The sequence below is a fragment of the Tachypleus tridentatus genome, chromosome 1, assembly GCF_004210375.1.
Source record: "Tachypleus tridentatus isolate NWPU-2018 chromosome 1, ASM421037v1, whole genome shotgun sequence".
NCBI lineage: Eukaryota > Metazoa > Arthropoda > Merostomata > Xiphosura > Limulidae > Tachypleus > Tachypleus tridentatus.
In genome coordinates, this window is record NC_134825.1 from 85,762,288 (window position 1) to 85,783,480 (window position 21,193).

Below are 21,193 nucleotides of genomic sequence, written 5' to 3' on the forward strand. Positions count from 1 at the left end.
CTCTATTCCATGTCAATTCCTTCTGCTTCCCCTTACTGGCAAGCCTAGCCATGATTTCTGTGGTTGCTACAGATCAATTTGTTCCACATTTGTCTGTTTCCAATACTTCATCCCTTATACAGAAGAATCGATCCCACGTAGTTCATTGCTCCGTTCCCCTTCATCTTTACACCTGTATTTTATCCAGTTCTTTGTAAGGAAATCCAGTTTATCACTACAAGTATATTCATTGTTTATAAGTTCAGTCTGATTTCCTTCTATGGGTTGTGGGTACTCTTTGCTTGTTTTGTTCTCCTTTATTATGGATAAGTGGACAGATTTATTCCACATTTTTCGATTTTTTCCCGATATCTTAAAGTATTTGCATCTCATACCTTCTCATTCGTGCTACATTCCTTCTGGCCCGGCATGGCTAGGTGGTTAAGGCACTCGACTCATAATAGAGGGTCGCGGGTTCGAATCCATGTCACACCAGCATGATTGCTCTTTCAGCTGTGGGGGCGTTATAATGGGACGGCCAATCCCACTATTCATTGGTAAAAGAATAGCCCAAGACTTGGCGGTGGGTAGTGATGACTACCTGCCTTTCCTCTAGTCTTATACTACAAAATTAGAGACGGCTAGCGCACATAGCCCTCGTGTAGCTTTGCGCGAAATTCAAAACAAACCAAATACATTCTTTCTAAATTAGTCGTCCTTTATGTTTTGCAGTTCTTCGAGATTTGAATGTCAATGTGGTGTTGCACTACCTCTATTTACACCTTTGCCTTCTTGTCCCATTTTTCATTTGTCCCTTAAAATGTATTTTTTCCTCCTTTTAGTCTGTGGACATCATTGATCACATTTGTTTGGCATTAACATTTACATTTCTCATCTTTTATCGAGGTCTGATGTGTATAGACTTCTATGCCCAGTTTGTGTTCTTTGTTGTTATATCTCCTATGTGGCTTTCTACTATTATAACCATTCCCATCTATTCATCCCTTGGCAACTATCCACTGTTCATGAACTCCCTCCTTCAACCTTACCAATTGGGTTCGACTTTTAATTTGATTGGTTCTTCCTTGTCTCCTTTTCCCTGCCATTTATTACAGATATCTTTTCCATCAGATTTGGCACTTTTCATTGTCGTCTTATTTGTGTCGTCCTTTGGAGGAAATTCTTCAAGTGGGCATGTGGACCTCTCCACATATGATTTCGTCACTCACTATCTGCATTGTATTGCTGTTTCTTTCTCGCTGGGTTATTGTCTGTTTCAATTTTCAGACTCTGGTGTAACTATAACTTTCATTAAATCCTGGTTAGATAGTTAGCACACAGGAGCACTTACAAAAGTTGTAATATTTTCAAAACGAGACCCCAACTACGAACACTTTCGAATAGTTGACTGTTCTTCTTTAGGAGAATAAAGGGTTATTATTCTCTTGAAGAAAAATAGTGAACTATTCGAAAGCGCTCAAGTTTTGGATCTCGTTTTGAAAATATTATAACTTTTATTATTTATCTTTTTCGTGGTTCTCTTCTACGTTTTCATCTGGATCCTGTTCTGTGACGAGTGGTGCCTGCACAGGTATACCTCAATTACTTAGATTTGTTCTCAATTCTGCACTGCAAGACCATGTTGATTTTACCTTCATAATTTCTGTGACCACTATTGTTTACTATTACATGTACTGGAGATGGGTTGATGACTTGTAGGTTATTCTAATATGATATTTACCATACTGGGTTTGGCATGCTTTTCAAAATAGGGTTTCGTAGTAACCCATTACACTATCTCTTGTGTATACGTTCTTCCAGAATTTTTTCCGCGTTTTCTTTTCCCATTTCTTCCAGTACTGTAAGAGAGTCCTTACTACTTTTCAATTCCAAGCCATTCTGATGATGTACCATGGAGGTATCATCCTGAATGAGAGATATACAATATAAATAAGGAATAATCCATTCAGTTGATTGTAGGGAGATGGTGCTCTGTTGATGTAGTTGATGGAAATCCTCCAAGAAGATATGCCATCTCTACAAGGGCTTTTTCATAGGTAATGTTTTAGTTTTGGAATGAGTCATCATCTTAAGATGAATGGAATCCCTTATCATGTCGTCACACATGTAGTAAAATTGGAATCCCTCTTTCGCATGCATGCTGTTTTCCTGTAGTTGAATTTTGGATTTAAAGCTGAACCAATCACAATGTCATCACATATGTCAGGCAATTGGGATCCCTCATCTATCACGACATGGATGTTGGTTCATGACAAATGAATTTTTTATTTACAGTTGAACCACCTGACCAGATGTATTTACACATGTAATGTGTTGGCATATATGCAGATCACCATTTTACTGAGAATTTTCATCCTACGTGCAGACAGCTCTCGAGTAGCTGTGCGTGAAATTAAAAAAAACAATCGTCATCCTACCTCTGCATGGAATAGGTTCCTTGTGGTTGAGTTTTGGATTTAGAACTGAACTAATTATCATAACTCCTCGCACATGTATTCAAGTGGTGTCTAGTGCCTCATTCATCTCACCTCAAGTGCATTGTTTTCTTATTGTGGATCACAGTGGGGGCACTTGCTGATTGCTCCACTTTTTCCTTTTGTGCTAAATCCCGATATGGTTAGGCCGATGATGCTACTGTGCTTGAGGTGGGCCAGTGTGTTTGGTTTCAGTGAGCTATCTGTGTATTTCACTCTGATCTCGTGTTCTCCAATCGGTGTTGGAAATTTCTTCCTCCAGTCAGCTGAATTTGAGATAAAGATAGCATGGTTCTTTTTCCTAACCCACACGGATTGTGGTCCCTAATGGTTGAGTTTTCGACAAATTTGACTTGCCGTGTACAGTCCATCATGCCCTAGCTTGAGACACCTTGGGGCACTTCTTTTCATTTACCCATATTTTGTTTATTGTAGAGATTGAAATCATTATATATTGTGTTTAACATCATTATTGGTTTTGCCATTTATTGTGATACGCTTTTCAGATTTTTCCACCAAGATCTCTTTTACCTTTTCCACATCTGGACGAAGAGTATACCTGGTACAGAAGTGGTGTGGTATCCGACGTAACAACCTCTTATTAGAGGGTTCTCTCATGAATGTATCCTTCATACACTTTTGAAGAATGCTCCTATTTTCTCCATTGCACCCGTCTCTCCACCCATTCAATGTGAGATTTTAGTTATGTATGTGAGTGGAATTAAGGTCAGAAGCTATGATTTGAAACCTACAATGAAAATATATTTCCAACAGGTACTTAATGCCGTTCACACTTCCCACATTTCCTCCTCACGGTCCACTGGTGCTTGAGTTTCTGATTAAACCTGATGTGATAATTAGGTAGAATAGCGTAAATAGTACAGAGGAAGTCAATAGAATCACAAGTGTGTGTATCCGATGGGGAAGGGGAAGGGCATCTGTTGGTAGAGGTTTGTCATATGCCTGGATCAATTAGAATATGCAACAAGTGTAGCAAATAGAGGGGAGCACTAAATGAGAAGAGCTATGTATATGAGGGTAAGTACCTGTTGTAAATATATTTTCGGTGTAGAAAAAATTATAACTTTCAAACATAACCCAATCTTAACATCTAAGGCTCTCTATAAAGTTCCTCCTACTAATCCCTAACATTTCCTAACCTAGCTCTTTTACCTTAAACAACAATAAGTTAAGCCTAGTGATAACAGTATTAATCATAAGGTTAAAGCTTTAAGTTTGATAATAAATGCAGAAATAAAACATCGTCCAATCATAAGTTACGAAACTGAAATACACTAAGGGAACTACTTAAAACTTTAGTAATACTAAAATGTTCTTATACTCTCAAGCAAAACATTATAATCTACAACTACAATTATTTCTAACTCCTTTCTCTCACAGCTCAAAACGTATTACAGCCATTATTCTCAGCAGCTTCCTCTATTATCTTATATTTAACGTTGGTTGAGGAGAATAGCCTCTATCTGATGAAGGTGCCAAGTAGTCAATGTATCTCAACATATAGGAGTTTACGTGGTGAATTGTTTACTCTGTATGATTGTAAGTATCACCAGAGAATAAATCTGAATAATTTATCATTAAGATACATACCTTATGCCTGAGAAACATGATGCACAGATTAGTGTTTCGTGTGGCATCAAATTACAGTAAGACTGTGAAAAATTTGTTTTACAAATCTTTCTTTACCAGCGTTTCACATATGAAGCTAATAGAGATATTTTTAAAACTATCATCAGTTTTACTTAATGTCTAATCCGCTAAACACAACTTGTTAGTTCATTACCACAAATTCAGTTTTTTAGAATGTGGCCTGATCTTCAACTTACATAAGCATCTTTAACTTTCTTTTAAACTTTGGCTGTAGTTACTTTTAAGAACAACAAAAAGTTACTACATAATTTTCAGGCACACACACACATTGACATGGATGAATTTAATTGTTGCTTAAATGTTGGCCTGGCATGGCCAAGCGTGTAAGGCGTGCGACTCGTAATCCGAGGGTCGCGGGTTCGCGCCCACGTCGCGCTAAACATGCTCGCCCTCCCAGCCGTGGGGGTGTATAATGTGACGGTCAATCCCACTATTCGTTGGTAAAAGAGTAGCCCAAGAGTTGGCGGTGGGTGGTGATGACTAGCTGCCTTCCCTCTAGTCTTACACTGCAAAATTAGGGACGGCTAGCACAGATAGCCCTCGAGTAGCTTTGTGCGAAATTCCAAAACAACAACAACAATGCTTAAATGTTAATCTAGTATAATAGAGGGCGGCATACTTCTCATTCACTCCAAGCAACAAATGGATACATCATCACAGTATTGTAGAAACTCTAGCCTTGATAATTCGATTTAATATTTGCAGATAATTCTTAAATACATTAAAGCATTATTAATAAATTGTGATAAAATATTTTTGCTTTCAACTTTGACTGAAGCGTTATTTTATGTAAAAAATATCAAAATTAAATTCTACTTAAAATATTTCTTTTATTGAGGAAGTTTGTGTTTGTCACTATTTTTATGTTTTGCTGTGTTCGGCCGTTATAGCCTGTGGTAGCTAGTTCGTGCTTAAAATTTCAATTAGTATTGTAAACTGGAGTTTACTGGTATAATTAATTACCTGTGCACATTGAATAAATATCAGTTGTTGTAACATAAAATAATCAATTAATTAAAATTATGATTAAGTGAACTGTTGTCACAAAAATAATAAACTAATCAAAATTAGTGTTTTCATTATTACTGTTTTTGATCATCCCAATTATCTATGTAATTGAAGTGTTGCCATTATGATTTCTGTTGATTATTTTTTTATTAATTTGAGAGAATTTAGCTTAATTTATTAGTGTCACAACTCACGAGCATTGAAGTTAGTGTTTCAGGTGGTTATTATTTGCAAATACTCCAACAATCCAAGTTTCATGTGAAAAATTATTCTAAGAATACTCTAAGAAATATACTTAAATACTTTAAAGGTTTCAGAATTTAAACAGTTAGGTATTTACATTTTCAATTTAAATCATATTGTGGTTAGAATGTAAATAAAACAAACTTTGTGAATTTAACTTATGAAAATGTGCGAGACGTGAATGAGTAAGTTAACTTATTTTCAGACTTTGCTCCTTATATGTGGAAAAAAGAATCAAAATCAAATGTATTTTATTTCTGACTTAAAAAATCAGAATATATGGACAAGAAAAGTTGTGGTTGTCTTCTAAGACAGCTATAAATTCCAACCTTCCAATGAAAGTTTGAAGTTTGATTACTTTTGTTGAAACAATATTCAATTCAATTTTTTTTTATGTTCAATGTAATATATTATTGTATTCTTTCTATTTTATCAGGCAAAATATCTAGACTTTAAAATTTAAAACATGGTGGGCAGTTGTGATGTGAAGTTTTCTATAAGGTCAAAATGACTTGTTTTAACCCACAACCAGTTTTCAAGGTAAAGACATTTGGTTTATCTAAACTTAATAATTTTGTCATGTATAGAGATAATGCTGAAGAAACTGTTTTTTGTAAAAAAACAGCAACAAAAAAAACCCGAAAGTAACAATAACATTTGATGAGAAAATTGTAATTAGAAAAACATGTATATATATATAATTGATGTGAGTAATTTATACATAATATTAATGAGCACTTATAAATGATTTGCATTAGTAATCGTCCAGTTTTGATAATTTTAGTTTTCAACCAGAATTATTTCCTTGATTCATTTATTGAATCATCAAACTTAGGATTGTGTTATTAATTTTTGTTTCAGGTAAAATTAAGAAAACTATTTAAGAGTCATAAATTATTTGTATATAACAATTACCATCTAACTTTGCATCCTCAATACTACTACTTATTGTAGTCACTAGGTAACATTCCATTAATTAATTTTGACTCACTGTATATAATACTCTTCAAAAGAATAAATGTTGAAATTTACTGAAAGGAATAGTGGTGAAATGAAAATTGTAAATAACAGGTGGTAAGGAAGAAATTTAAATTGTAATTTAAACTGTTTTTACCTTTAGGGATGATTTTCATTTGCCATTTTTATTAGAATTGCCTCAATTGAAAATATAAACTTGATCTTACTCTAAGTTTAGTAAAACTTTCAAAATTTATGCTCTTTGTTTGATTTGACTAACTTTTTTTTAAGGGAAATTCATAATTGCCTCATTTATATAAACATTTAACATATGATACATTTTGGTATGCACTGTTTAGTTAGTGTTTTTGTTTCTCTGAATTGGGAAAGTATGTAATGTGTATGAAGTCAGCCATTTTACAATAATTTGAAAACTTCAAAAATAACTGTCATAAGGTAAAATATGAGAAGACACTTCTGGTATTTGCAAAAAATCTTGTTCATATTTGCACTGAATTTGAAACTAACATTTCATAGGTGTAAAAAATTTAACAAATAGTTTACAAGTACCTTAATGTAAACAGTTAGGTACCATTGGTTTTAAGTTATTAATATATGTAAATAAGCTTACATAAAGAAAACCATTAATTAATTGAATAATTATTTCAATATTACTTATTTAGAATAATTTATACAACTATTAAAATGGATAATTTTTCAACATGATTTTCTGAAAAAAACAAGTACATAAAACAAACTTGGATTAATGTATATGGCTGATGGTAAAAGGTCATATGAAAAAAAAAAACTGTATGGTAGTGTTTTATGCCACACAGAAATAACTTTGTTGACACATTTTGTACTGGCTAAGTGTACATTATAGCATATAAACTAGTTCAAAAAACAAGAGAAAAGGCACTGCACATCTTTTAGAAAATTCAAAAAATAATGATAAGAGTATTAGTATTAGGTTTGGAATAGGAGCATGCAAATTACAATTTGTAATGGTACTTTCCCTATATGAGCAATAGCCATTATTCTAAAATGTGTTTAAAATAAAGTACATATTTAGTCATGTATGAATTTATTTTAAACAGTTCATACTAGGTTTTCATAAATGTGCAGTCTTTAATTTATTATTAACTTTTTACAATAACACTTTAATGTACCATTCTAGTATGTAGGCATACTAGATGTTTTTCATCTCCTTTATTTAGTAAAGTGAATACTTATTAAAGTTCATGAAAAAATTTGTGATGTATGTTTAAAAATAAAATATTGGTCCAAACTATGAAGTTCATGTCATCCTATTACCTATTGTTCTGATTTATTCCCTTATGATATAACGTGAACCTTCATATGGGAAAAGATGCTGTGAAATAGAGCAAAGATTAAGATTTTTGGTTCACTAGGAAAATTCCCTCTTTGGTTTAATAGAGTTAACTGATGGAGAACATGATTACAAACGTGTTAATTATCCAGTAAAGGCAATATTTTGCATTGTGTACATGTTGATTTTAGTAGAGCATAAGTGTCAATTAAAGATTGTTTTCATTATGTTTTACATTGTGTTCAGTCTCTTTCTCATGAAGAATGGCCCAGCATGGCTAGGTAATGAGGGCACTCAGCTCATAATCTGAGGGTCATGGGTTTTGAACCCCTATCTCACTAAACATGTTTGCCCTTTCAGCTGTGGGGGCATTATAATGTCATGGTCAATCCCACTTTTGTTGGTAAAAGGGTTTCCCAAGAATTGGCAGTGGGTGGTGATAACTAGCTGCTTTCCTTCTACTCTTTTACTGCTAAATTAGGAATGTCTAGTGCAGATATCCCTTATGTCCTTTTATGGAAAATTCAGCACAAACCTGACTTATGTTTATCCAATTCTAAAGAGGTTTAGAAAACAACAGCAGCATTATCAAAATATTTTGAGAATTAGGAATCATTTTTCATAGGCTGTCGTATATATTGCTGTATTAATTTTGTAATGTGTTGATGTTGAGGAAATGTACAAGACTGTGGTTTGTATTAAATAATTTGTATGTACTATCACCATGTTTTTTTTAATGCACAAGCTTTTGGGTGAATTACATAAGCCTTCTTTTTAGTAAACAATAGGATCTTAAATTTCTTGCACCTATAGAAAGAAGGCTTAGGAAATTGAGCTGAAAGGTTGTGCATTAAAAAAACTAAAAAAGTGGTGATAGTTCAAATAAGTTACTTAACACAAATATGATTAAATTGTGATAAAAGCCTGAAAGGTTACTTAAGCTTGTGGTTTGTCTTTAGAATTTTGATTACTCAGCAGTTGTAAGAGAGTGATTGTTAATTTAGCACTTCCTTCCCATACATATTTAGTATGTCTTGAAAACATCTTTATACTATAAATTAAATTTAGTTCTGTATTTTAACAAGGTTTAAGCATAGAACCTTCATTGTAATGTTACATGAGTAGTTTTTTTGTTTGGAGATTTGAAAATATGGTTTATATATAGCAGGGGGTTCCCAACCGGTGGGTCCCTGGGGGGTAGCAAAGGCTTGGCAGGGGGGGTCGCAAAGCCTTGTTAGAAGTAGCTTGGGATAACATTAATTTTATTTCATCAATTACATTTTCATGCTCTTACATTTTTTTGTTTCGGTGCAAAGCAAAACGTGTGCTACGTTAGTTCAATGTCATTAGGTGATATGGGTGTATGTATGCATGCCTGTGTGAATGTGTATGTGTCTGCAACTGTATGTATGTGTGTACTAGTGAGTAGCGAGTATGTGAGCGCACGCGCATGTACGTATACTTGTGTGTCTGTTTAGCTGTGATTAAGTGTGTGTGTGTGTGTGCTCGCTGTCGACACGTGAGTCACATGTCCGTTGTTGATTGGTGGATGACGAATCCCGCGACTGGCCATGCTTCCTTCCCTCTCAATACTTACCCCATCATTACTCTACCTGCACCCCCCCTCCACAAGTAGTCAGTGTAAGATCTACAGTTGCCAAAGCGTTCATTATTCAACATTTTTATTTTATTTTAACAAGGAGATAAGTAAGCAGTAGAGGTGAGTTGTGTCCATGGCTAAACGGCGCAGATACTCAAAATGCTACCTCAACATTGGCTTCACCACTGTGCTTGCCAACGACGGCATCGAGAAACCACAGTGAGTTTTGAAACATCCAGAACACGCAAAGAAGGGTTTGGATTTCTTCAAACGGCATGAACGGTGTCTTAAAAGCCAAAGAATTGATAGAAGTGGGTCGTTTAAGCAGCAGAGTGCAGCCGTAGTGGAAGCTTCATATGAGATTGCATTCGAAATTGCTAAACAAAAAAAACCTCACACGATTGGAGAAACACTTCTTAAACCCTGCATGATGAAAGCAGTAAATCTTATTCTTGGAGAAGCCAGTGCAAAGAAGATGCAGCAAGTATCCCTGTCAAATAATACTATACAGAGGCTCATTTCTAAAATGTCTATGGATGTGAAGGAACAGGTTTTGACTGAAATCAAGGGTTCCCCTTTGTTCTCCTTTCAGCTCGACGAGTCAACAGATGTAAGTTCATGTTCTCAGTTGCTTGTCTTTGCAAGACACATTAATTCAGGTTACATCAAAGACGAATTCTTATTCTGCAGTGCACTTGAAATCACAACAAAAGCTGATGATGTCATGGAAAAAGTTTCAACTTTTTTTCAAGACGAAGATCTTCAATGGGAAAACGTGTGTGGGGTTTGTACGGATGGGGCACCGGCTATGCTGGGATCGAAATCAGGATTCCAGTCGAGAGTGAAGGAGCTAGCACCTCAAGCAAAGGGCATCCACTGCATGATTCACCGATATGCTCTCGCCAGTAAGACTCTCCCTGCCTCTCTGCAGGAAGTGCTTGAATCTGTAATCAAAATTGTAAATTATGTGAAGACTCAAGCACTCAACACTCACCTATTCAAAGAACTATGCAAAGACATGAATGTTGACCACAAAGTCCTTCTTTTTTACACAGCATTACATTGGTTGTCGAAAGGAAACGTTATTAATCGCATCTTTGAAATGAAAGATTAAATAAAGCTATTCCTGGAGACTTAAGAAAGGAAAGATCTTGCAGCTCACTTCGAAGATGAAGCATGGAATAAAAGGGTTGCGTACGTAGCCGACATTTTTGACCAGCTGAACAAGCTCAATTTGAAGCTTCATGGAAGGGAAACACATGTTCTCCTTTTTCAAGATAGTCTTCGGGCCATTGTTTCCAAACTGCAGAACTGGCGTCGGAAAACCAATCTTGGAAACATCGCTATATTTGAAAAACTTTGTGGAGTGACGGATGAGTCTCAGATCCAACTGGATCAGTTCCTCAAGGATGAGATTACCGAACATCTTCAGTCTCTAGAAAAGGAAGTCGAGCGTTACTTCCTTGAGCTATCACAGGAACAGGAGGCCCTGGTAAGGAACTCATTTTGTACTGAACTTGGTGTATCCAGCATCCCAGATGATACCCAAGATGAATTTCTAGATCTAAGGAACGACTCTTCAGTTCGTGATCTCTTCAAGGTGAAATCCGTGACTCAGTTATGGTGCGCTATGTATCAGTCATACTCCAAAGTCAGCATGATAGCTTTACGTGTCCTTGTTCCATTTGCTTCTACCTACTTGTGTGAGGCAGGATTTTCCACTCTTGTCAATATAAAAAACAAAGAATAGGAACAGATTGGATGTTGGAGATGACATGAGACTGGCTCTAACAAACTCTCGGCCACGAATTTCAAAGCTTGCTGCTGAAATGCAACATCAGGCATCTCACTAGCTGGGTTGGATAGCTGTACAAACCTATGTTAATATTATTTTAAGAAATATATGTTCTTTTTGTGAATTCAGGTTGGACCAATGTGATTTAATTTGCTAATAAATAAATACAAAATTTTTAAATATTTTTTTAGATGTTTCTTTCTTTCTCCTTCACAGAAAATAAAAGAAAAATTAAGCTGCTGATAGTAAGCCCTAAATAGGGGGTCACATGGGTTTCAAACTTTTAGGTAAGGGGTCACGAGTGCCAAAAGGTTGGGAACCCCTGATATATAGAGAGCATCATTTGGATGAATGTTTCTGGTACATTATGTGTATATGCATAATAAAAGTCACTTAGTGATTTTGTTTTGTACATCCTGTGCATGTGTCCCTAATGAAATTTGATTTATAAGTATGGATGTCCAAAATGTAATGACAAAAAAAAGATGTGTTTAGTGTATAATACATTGAATGGGTAGTTCTGTTTATTGCATTTGATTACATTGTACATTTGAATTTGATTTAGTGGAAATTATCCCCATGGACAACCATACATCCCACTAGTGAATATGTACTTATTACTAGAGTGTATGAGAGATTTTTTTATTGTTAATATGGTTGCTTTACAGAATTTCAAATTAGTGTTGATTTAGGAGGTATTTGTTTATATACTTGCACTGCTAAAGTTCTTGCTCTTATTTAAATTTTTCTTATAATTAGTTGTGATAAGAATGACAAATGGGAACTATATTTACATTTGGATCCATCATGCTTGTAATATTTTATAATTTAAATTAAATGATAATCTAATTTTCTTAAGGATTATAAATTGAATTCATTGTATGTCACCTTTTTTAATTACATGAAGTTGTCCATTAAATGGCACATGTTTACTTATAGTTAATGTAATTTTTTTATAGTTTAACAGTAAGGTGTTTTATGAAAAATGTGTTTTAGTTGAATATTTCAATACATTCCTTTGTCAATTAATGTGCACATTTTACCTATATGTACTTTCTCTTTAATTTTCATGTTATAATAAGAAGATCAGCTTCCAATACAATATCTTTCTACCCTTCCCTCACTGAATAGCTGTACTTGATACTCCCACCTACCCTCACCTCAAGATAGGTGCATGATAGCATTTATGCAGCTTAGCTCAAATTCACTTCTTGATTAACACTCGTGTTTAGGACTTATTTTCAACTCTAGCTTTACTTTATAAAATTGCAATCCATTCCTTGTTTTTGTTATGAGAACTTTAAATGGATTACATTTATATTCTGGCTTGGCTCACTATTCTGCCATTTACCTGCTTTCTATGGAGCTTTTGGTTTAGACCATTTCTTCTCCTTCTCCTCAAACAACTACATGAGAGGTTTTATCTTTTTCTGAGGATGTGGACTTCTTTGGAGGCCCTAATTACCCTCAGTCAAGCTCAAATGGGGCCTTCTCAATGGGCTTTACAAGATCAGTAGAACCTCATTCAGTATCCCTTGGATGCTCCTCCTTTCCTTCATATGGACACTGTCTCATGATTGGGCAAAGACAACACCACAGTGGGTGTTCCTCTTCCTCCTTCTGTCCAGAGGTACATTCCTTCGTGAGCACTTTTGAATTAGGATGCATATCTAACAACAAGATATTTTTGGCTGTTTGTCTGTCGACAAGTTGTCTCTGCATATCAGTCTCTTAGAACTGCTCACTGTCCATTGAGTTTTGGTTCACTTCCTTCCATTTCTCCAGAACCAGTTATTTATGATCTGTTGTGACATCTCAGTAGTTGTATTGTACATCACTTGGAAAGATAGCATATGGTAGAGTTTTCTTTGCTTCCACACATTGGACATCATTTTTTGGGCCCATAGCTATCACATTTGCTTTTCGTATATTGGATGCCCTGAATCTCTGGTTGTAGGTTGTTTATCATGCCTTAGCAAGATTCTTTTTGTGGAGTGGTTTCGTTCCCCCCAGGTCTTTGGCTGGCTGTATTGGCAGTGAAGTACTCCAGAACTAAAAGCATGTTCCACCTACCTGAATTCCAAGCTTCCCACATTTTGGTCCCCAATTTCACATCCTTTAGCTGTAGCTATAGATGCCCTCAGTCAGAATTGGGGAGAATTTACCTATATGCCTCTCATCCATCTTGTTCCTTATTTCTTCTTCATCAGTCAAATCAATCTTTGACATATCTTCCTGGTGGCACCACTTTGGCCAGCACAGCTGTGGTTTCCACTTTTGTGCCTACTCCTACTGGTACCTCCCTTGCCTCTTCCTCTCTCATTCACTGTCCTCAGACAACCTCAATCTGGCTTATTAAATTCTCCATTCCAGCACTCTGTCTTCATGAGTGGTATTGGCTAGGTAAGAATCTATCAGAAATACATTTTCAGCATACAAAATTCTCAGCTTTCAGGTTTGCATCAGAATTTAGCATAATATATATTTATTGCCATCTGATAAGATTAGGTGGTTTATTGTACCTAAAAATACTATCACAATACTAGCCAAAGTCTGAACTTGATTTGAATCTGATGGAAGACAAAAATAAAAGATAATATGGATTAAGTCCATATTTACTGGTGTAAATGAGTTTCATTACATATGGAACAAAATTATTTTTTTCCCAACCAGTAGTTTTGTGTAAATGAATACATTGTTGAAAGATAAATTTTGTATATAATTTATCTAGCTTTAGAAAGTTTGAAGGAAACACTTATGTTAACATAGTTTTGAAACTTGTAACAGTTAAACAACCGATTTGTACATAAAAGCCTAAAAGCAGATTTGTTGGAACAGATGTGTTATAATGACAGACAAATCTAAAAGAAATTTATTTATTAGAGACTGAAAACAGTGTAAGATTAAAATTAGATGAATTATGAAGTTTAATAAGTAATCAGTTAACAAATGAACTAATCTCATTTAGTAGTTTTTGTTTAATATATGTAATATGCTATTTTCATAAACAAACCACACTTGTTAAGTATCATGTAGAAATAGCTCATTTTCATTTAGCACTTGTATATTAGTTGTATTTTCTACTTCATTTATGTGATCATGATTCATTTCTTTATTAAAAACTGAAAAATGTATGATGCTTTAAATGTGCATTTCTTGTTTTAATTCAAACTATAGATCAAATACACTACCACAAAAAGTGAAGTACATCCATTTAACACAAATAATGTTATTAGTTAGCTTCTGAACTTTAAAGATTACTTCACAAATATTAATAATTTTGTACACTGGAACTATATTTTTTCCTAAAGCCATGATAAACTACTCAAATTTTGATCTGTAAAATACATTATGTACTACAAAGTACTACACACTAGTAGCTATTATATGGCGGGCTCTTCATGATCTATGGTAACAACTTTCATATCTGTTTATCTTGCCTTTTTCCATCCTTGTGACCTTTGTATATGCAGGTCAGATGCCTTAATGTGTTTTCCGAAATTCATTTAAAGTGTGTGTGGTGGTTTTTAGGCACAAGTAGCACCCGATATTGAATCCTTTCTGGAGTGTTATCTTATGTGACTGACATTCTGATGTAAATTTCACATATCCTGAGATTATAAAAGTAGGCATGAATTTATAGAATTTCACAGAAAACAGATATCTGAATATTAAGTCATAATGATAAGGCTTAGGAAGGCATGATTTTAGCAAAGAAAAATCAGACTATCAAATAACTAGCATCCACCTACATACCAGTGGTAGTGAAGAAATTAACACATTTTGTAACCATAGTAATTCAAGAACACTGTGGTCCATTTCAGTTAAAGTAGAAGCCTTCTATGAAACTATAAATAAGATAATTTCTGTAAATTTAGGCCTATAGAAGTGACACAAAGCTTTGTTCACAAGCTTCTTCCAAAGCCCCTATTCAAAAAGAAGACAAAACTGTAGGAGCAGAATTTAGCATGTGAGGAATGAAAGTATGCCATTGCATTGGAAGAAGCATATGTCTTCTTAAATGATTTATCATAATCATCTTGCTGGTGGAACAACATGTGAAATATGATACAGAGCATGCCACAAAAGGTTTTTGCAAGAAATTCCTATGGTGGTTGTAGTTTACAGCTACTGTGTTGAATTACATATCAAGAATAATACCAAGGTGAACTTTGTTTTTTACTTAACCACACATCCAAGTTACTAGATCAGTTCCTCCACAAGATATGAGTCCATGGAAATTCATGTTGCACCATTTGTAGATATGCCAGTTAAATTATCAGGTGCATTTTCCACTGACTTCAGTACCTTTGGGTTGTTTAAATAGACCATTAAAAGTCATTGTCTGTGCATTACTAATGGTCCTTTATAAGGTTAAAATAGAAAGTCGATTAACACTGACCTTACTTGTTTCATAAAAGGTTTCTGAAGTAGAAACTGCAGTAGAACATAACCAGAGCCACCATGTAGATAGAACACCAGTAAAGGTGGAAGAAGTTAATATCAGACACTCATCCATGTGTTATCACCAGGGATTGTGAACACTTATCTGTAGTCTGCATAACAATATATTGCAACAAAACTTTAATAAGAAAACCACAGTAGTGCTTATACTAACAAATTAAAAATGCTCACATACAATTGGTAAATGATAGTATTTTATTGATAAGTCTTAAAAATATTTATACTAATAATGATTACTTAGCTACCAGCAAATGAAACTTGTGTCACATTTGAAAACTGTATAATATTTACATTGGTTAAAAAAAAAAGCATGGTAGTGTTTGTGGTACTAAATCACACTCTGGCTAAAATTAGCAAATATTGTACTATTCAAAATTAGTAAAATAGAATGAACTTCATTCTGATATATGTAACAGATAATCACACTTGTGAGTCGTTAAATTAGTATTAATAAATGTGCAGGTGTTCACGCAAAATTCACACCATTGTTATCAATAGTATAACATCAGTAGCATTCAGGTGTTTGCAAGATCTGAAGAAGATAACCAAAACTACAGAATAAATAGGCAAAAAATCATCTAATTTAAATAACTTTCACAGAGTGACATTTCAAGCAAACTCCTTTTAAAATACATTTTAAGCAAATATTGTTCAATAATATCTTTTTATAGGGTGAGTTGTTTTCTCGTTTATGCATTCTCTATCTTAGACTCAAATTAGTAAATCACAAAAGAGGCCTATTTTGAGAGGCCAAGTGGTTAGTTGTGGGTCCTAAGTTGCCGTGAAAAAATATTTAAATATCGCGCTTGATACTTTGTATAAAAAACGTGTTTTTAGAAACCACATTTTAAAAGCAAAACGAGAAAAAATACGTTATTTATACTGCACGAAAACAGGTTGTTTTGAAACATTTTGTAATGGGTTGGTAATTTCAGATCTAGTGATTTGAGATGTTGTGAAGTGTTTGAACTGCGAGTTTTAATTATGCTATGAGATATGAGTCAAGATAGGGTTAATCATGGTAAATTTTTTGTTTTTGAATTTCGCGCAAAGCTACACAAGGGCTATTTGCGCTAGCCCTCCCTAATTTAGCAGTATAAGACTAGAGGGAAGGCAGCTAGTCATCACCACCCACCGCCAACTCTTGGGCTACTCTTTTACCAACGAATAGTGTGATTGAGCGTCACATTATAAAACCCCCACGGCTGAAAGGGCGAGCATGTTTGGTGCAACGTGGATTCGAACCTGCGACCCTCAGATAACGAATCAAGCGCCTTAACCCACCTGGCCATTTGGTTAAGGCGCTCGACTCGTAAATTCGTGCAATGTTCCCGGCTATCGAAAACATGAAGATACTCTACAAGAAGGTATATATTTAAATATCACAATTAGAACGGTTAAACTAACAAGACATTGGCATCATTTATTCATGTCATACCCCTACCCAATGTCACAACGGTATGTGTGCGGACTTAGAGCACTAGAAACTGGGTTTCGATACCCGTGGTGATCAGAATGCAGATAGTCCATTGAGTAGCTTTGTGCTTAACTTTAAACAATTACTCATGATATAATGAATATTTTTTTCTCGGCATTACAGTTAGTGCTAATTTGTTTTCTGATGAGAATAATTTATGTATTTCACTACTAATAATAATGAGATACGTTCTGATATTTTGTTTGTTTTGAATTTCCTGCGTAGCTGACTTAACCGATCATAATTTAGCAGTGATAGTCTGGAAGGAAGACGGCTAGTCAACACCATCCATCGCCAACAAACACTGAGATTAACAGTCACATTATAAACCCTCTACAGCTAAAAGAGCGAACATGTGTGGCGAAGGGAACTCGAACCTGCAGATTTCGGGTAGAGTGCCCTAACCACCAGGATCAGTTCTAATATTTAAAGGCTGTTTGTATCGCACACTGGCTAATTCAAACGAGAGACAAGGAAAACGTACACAGTGCACAAAGTCTAATAAGTCTATTATTATATTGTACACAACAAAACCATCTCCAAGTATTTCCAGCGATGTTATTGTAAACATCTATTTAAGTGTTGTTTTTTTCTTCGGTTTGTTTGTTTGTTGTTTTTTGAATTTCGCGCAAAGCTACACGAGGGCTATCTGCGCTAGCCGTTCCTAATCTAATAGCGTAAGACTAGAGGGGAGGCAGCTAGTCATCACCACCCACCGCCAACTCTTGGGCTACTCTTTTACCAATGAATAGTGAGATTGACTGTCACATTATAACGCCCCTACAGCTCAAAGGGCGAGCATGTTTGGTGCGATAGGGATTCGAACCCGCGACCCTCAGATTACGAATCGAGCGCCTTAACCCACCTGGCCATGCCGGGCCTTTTTTTTTTCTTCGCACATTTTTTGCTAAACTATAGATGCACATTAATATAAGAACGTCTTTTAATTGATAGATATTTTATTCACATACAGAACTATTTTACATAACGTTATTCTTTTACGAAAGATAACCATCGACAGGAAAGATCGGCTTTATATGTGCATGTTTAATTTTGTAAAGTAATAAGTAAAATCGTTATCAATTACCAAATACAGAGTGTTTAATCTTTGATGAATGAAATTCCTCCATCTAAGTTTTTTAAAATAAAATGTAATGTACTGAATATCTACGTTTTATTCATTGTTTTTAAACATATTTTGAAACAACCACATTCGGAACCTAAACAGCTATCTTGGTCAGGAACTTGACTGAAATGTTAGCATTGCGCTCAGCAACAACTACAAAATAGACCTAGATTATAAACGTACTGTGATGTTGTCTGTGTATAAGTTACTCTCCGTTCTACGTCTATGTATAAGTTACTTTACTTAAAAGAATGTGGAAGATTTTGTATCTTTTGTTATATATATATTTAAAAATTGTTTATTTTACCAACTGTTTGGCATGCCTTGTTGATACGAGGTTTTATGTTTTACCAACTCCGAACAATGTGAAACAGAAAGGCTAATAATTTCCTTCACAGCCTTACCAATTTCTCAAATCTGGCCATATACTGAATTATCTGTGTAATCAATTATGTCATTGGTGCACTGATCATTGTATTCTTCAGATTTTTGTGATTTACAGCCTTTGCTTACAGAAACACTTTCGGAAAAACCAGCATTTGAAGTTTCTTGAATACTTTCGTATAAGTTCATGTTTTCTTCAGATTCCCCATTCTCAAGATATTCATTTATATTGATTTCTAAAACATCGCTGCATTTTGTATTTTGCTCAATTTCTGGTAAATTTGTGTTTGTAAGTAGTGCGTAAGTATATGTAGCACACGAATTAGCAGTATTAGATCGTTTGTTTTCACTTTCTAGTTCGTTATAGTAATGATCTGAAACTGAATCTAGTCCCTCGGAGCTTCTATTTGGAGAATCAATTATGCGACCGTACGTACGCATTCGTTTATAGGCATCACCAGGTTCGAATACCAAGCGTAAGCCTGAATCAGCCATCTTCTCTTCACACACTCTTTCAACTGCTTCGTTTTGTTCCGGAGTGAAATAATTTTTCCAGTCACCAATAATTCCTAATGAAGGAAAACAACAAAAAATACATTGATAATGATACTGAAAAAAAATATTTATAATATTTTCACTTGTAGAATTATATTATTACAGTGCATAACGACGGACTCAGCAGATAGCCCAATGTGGCATTGCTATATGAAAAACAAACATACAGTACATAGAAATAAAAAGAAAATTATAACTTCATCTCAAAATAATATAATAACGTATACAGTTTAAGACAAGACACTAATCAGCAAAACATTTTTTGCAACGGAAATTATACGTCATGCATTCTGAAGCGCATTATTTTGTTGAAATGTAGAATGTGTTTTAAAGTATTAAATTTCCTTAAATAATCATTATTTAACAGAAAAAAGAAGAATAAAAACAATTATCGAGCACTTTATTGTTACTGCTCATTCGCAAGTGGCCTTTTAATTTAATTATGAATTTACTTCAACGTAGAAAACCGCTTTTGCAAAAGTTGTAAAAATGAAATGACCGAAAGAATAAAATACAAACAAATACGTTTTCAAGAATTAGTGGTTGTTCTACTCAAATCACGAATACTCGTGTTAATTTATTATTTGTTTGCCTGTTGAATTTCACGCAAACCTACTCGAGAGTCATCGGCGATAGCTGTTTCCTAAGTAATAGACTAGAACAATGTTTTTCAGCCGAGTTTGTAGACGACATAACAAAGATGCCCAAATCTCAGACATCTCGAGCACTGATAAAAAAGTTGACTCGGCGCAGATTCACTACATGGCCAAAAGTATGTGGACACCCATTCTAATTAGTGGGTTCGGCTATTTCAGCCACATCCATTGCTAACAGGTGAATAAAATCAAGCATACAGCTTGACAAACATAGACAAACACTGTCAGTAGAATGGATCGTAGTGAAGAGCTCAGTGTCTTTCAACGTGGCACTGTCATGAGATGCCACCTTTCCAACAAGTTAGTTCGTCAAATTTCTGTCCTGTTAAAGCAGTCCCAATCAACTGTAAGTGCTGTTATTGCGAAGTGGAAACGTCTAGGAGCAACAATAGCTCAGCCACGAAGCGGTAGGCCACACAAACTCACAGAACGGGACCGCCGAGTGCTGACGCGCGTAGTGCGTAAACATCGTCTGTTCACAGTTGCAACGCCCATTATCGAGTTTCAAACTATTTCTGAAAGCAACGTCAGCACAAGAACTGTTCGTTGGAAGCTTCATGAAATTGGTTTTCATGGCCGAGACGCCGTACACAAGCCTAAGATCACCATGAGCAATGCCAAGTGTCGGCTGGAGTGGTATAAAGCACACCGCTATAGGACTTGAAGCAGTGAAAACGCGTTCTCAGGAGTGATGAACCACACTTCACTATCTGGTAGTCTGACGGACGAATCAGGGTTTGGTAGATGCCAAGAGAACGCTACCTGCCTGAACCCATAGAGCCAACTGTAAAGTTTTGTGGAGGAAGAATAAGAGTCTGGGGCTGTTATTCATGATCTAAGCTAGGCTTTTTAGTTCCAGTGAAGGGAAATCTTAATGCTACAGCATACAATGACATTCTATAGAATTGTGTGCTTCCAACTTTGTGGCAACAGTTTGGGGAAGGCCCTTTTTTGTTTCGGAATGACAATGCCCCCGTGCACAAAGCAAAGTCCATAAAGACATGGTTTGCCGAGGTTGGTTTAGAAGAACTTGACTGGCTTGCACAGAGCCCTGACCTTAACCCCATCGAACATCTTTGGGATGAATTGGAACACCGATTGCGAACCAGGCCTCCTCGCCCGACATCAGTGCCCAATTTCACTAATGTTATTGTGGCTGAATAGGAGCGAAACTCCGCATCCATGTTTCAAAATCTAGTGAAAAACCTTTCCAGAAGAGTTGAGGCTGTTATAGCACCAAAGGGGGGGGACCAACACCATATTAATGCCCATGGTTTTGAAATGAGATGTTCAACAAGCACATATGGGTGTCCACATACTTTCAACCATGTAGTGTAGCTCGTGACTAGTCAGGAAACCTGCTCGCCATCCACCTTTTGAGAGACACTAGACTAGAGTGAAGTCCACTTACACCACTTCAAGGGATATTCAAATCAAATAATGGAGTTTGACC

General features: G+C 35.3%; 2 protein-coding genes across 7 annotated transcripts in view; one reads left to right on the top strand and one right to left on the bottom strand.

Annotated features, from left to right (window-relative positions):
• The first annotated feature begins 3,395 nt into the window (after positions 1–3,395).
• Positions 3,396–14,519, top strand: LOC143254391 (protein FAM200C-like). The gene is made up of 2 exons (XM_076509498.1): positions 3,396–3,512; positions 3,876–14,519. Exon 2 carries the CDS (start codon positions 9,711–9,713, stop codon positions 10,395–10,397), a length of 687 nt encoding a protein of 228 aa, XP_076365613.1. The 5' UTR covers positions 3,396–3,512; positions 3,876–9,710; the 3' UTR covers positions 10,398–14,519.
• Positions 14,520–15,719: 1,200 nt separating this feature from the next.
• The window catches only part of LOC143254371 (sulfotransferase 1B1-like), a 49,509-nt gene continuing 44,035 nt past the window's right edge, over positions 15,720–21,193 (bottom strand). For all 6 annotated transcript variants that reach the window (XM_076509448.1, XM_076509487.1, XM_076509477.1 and 3 more), the window contains exon 7: positions 15,720–19,098. In XM_076509448.1, coding sequence (XP_076365563.1) covers positions 18,557–19,098 — 542 coding nt within the window. In that variant the 3' untranslated portion in view covers positions 15,720–18,556. The remainder of the gene's footprint in view (positions 19,099–21,193) is intronic.

Coding starts and splice junctions, on each gene's coding strand:
- LOC143254391 (XM_076509498.1), top strand. CDS start 9,711: ATGATGAAAGCAGTAAATCTTATTCTTGGAGAAGCCAGTGCAAAGAAG.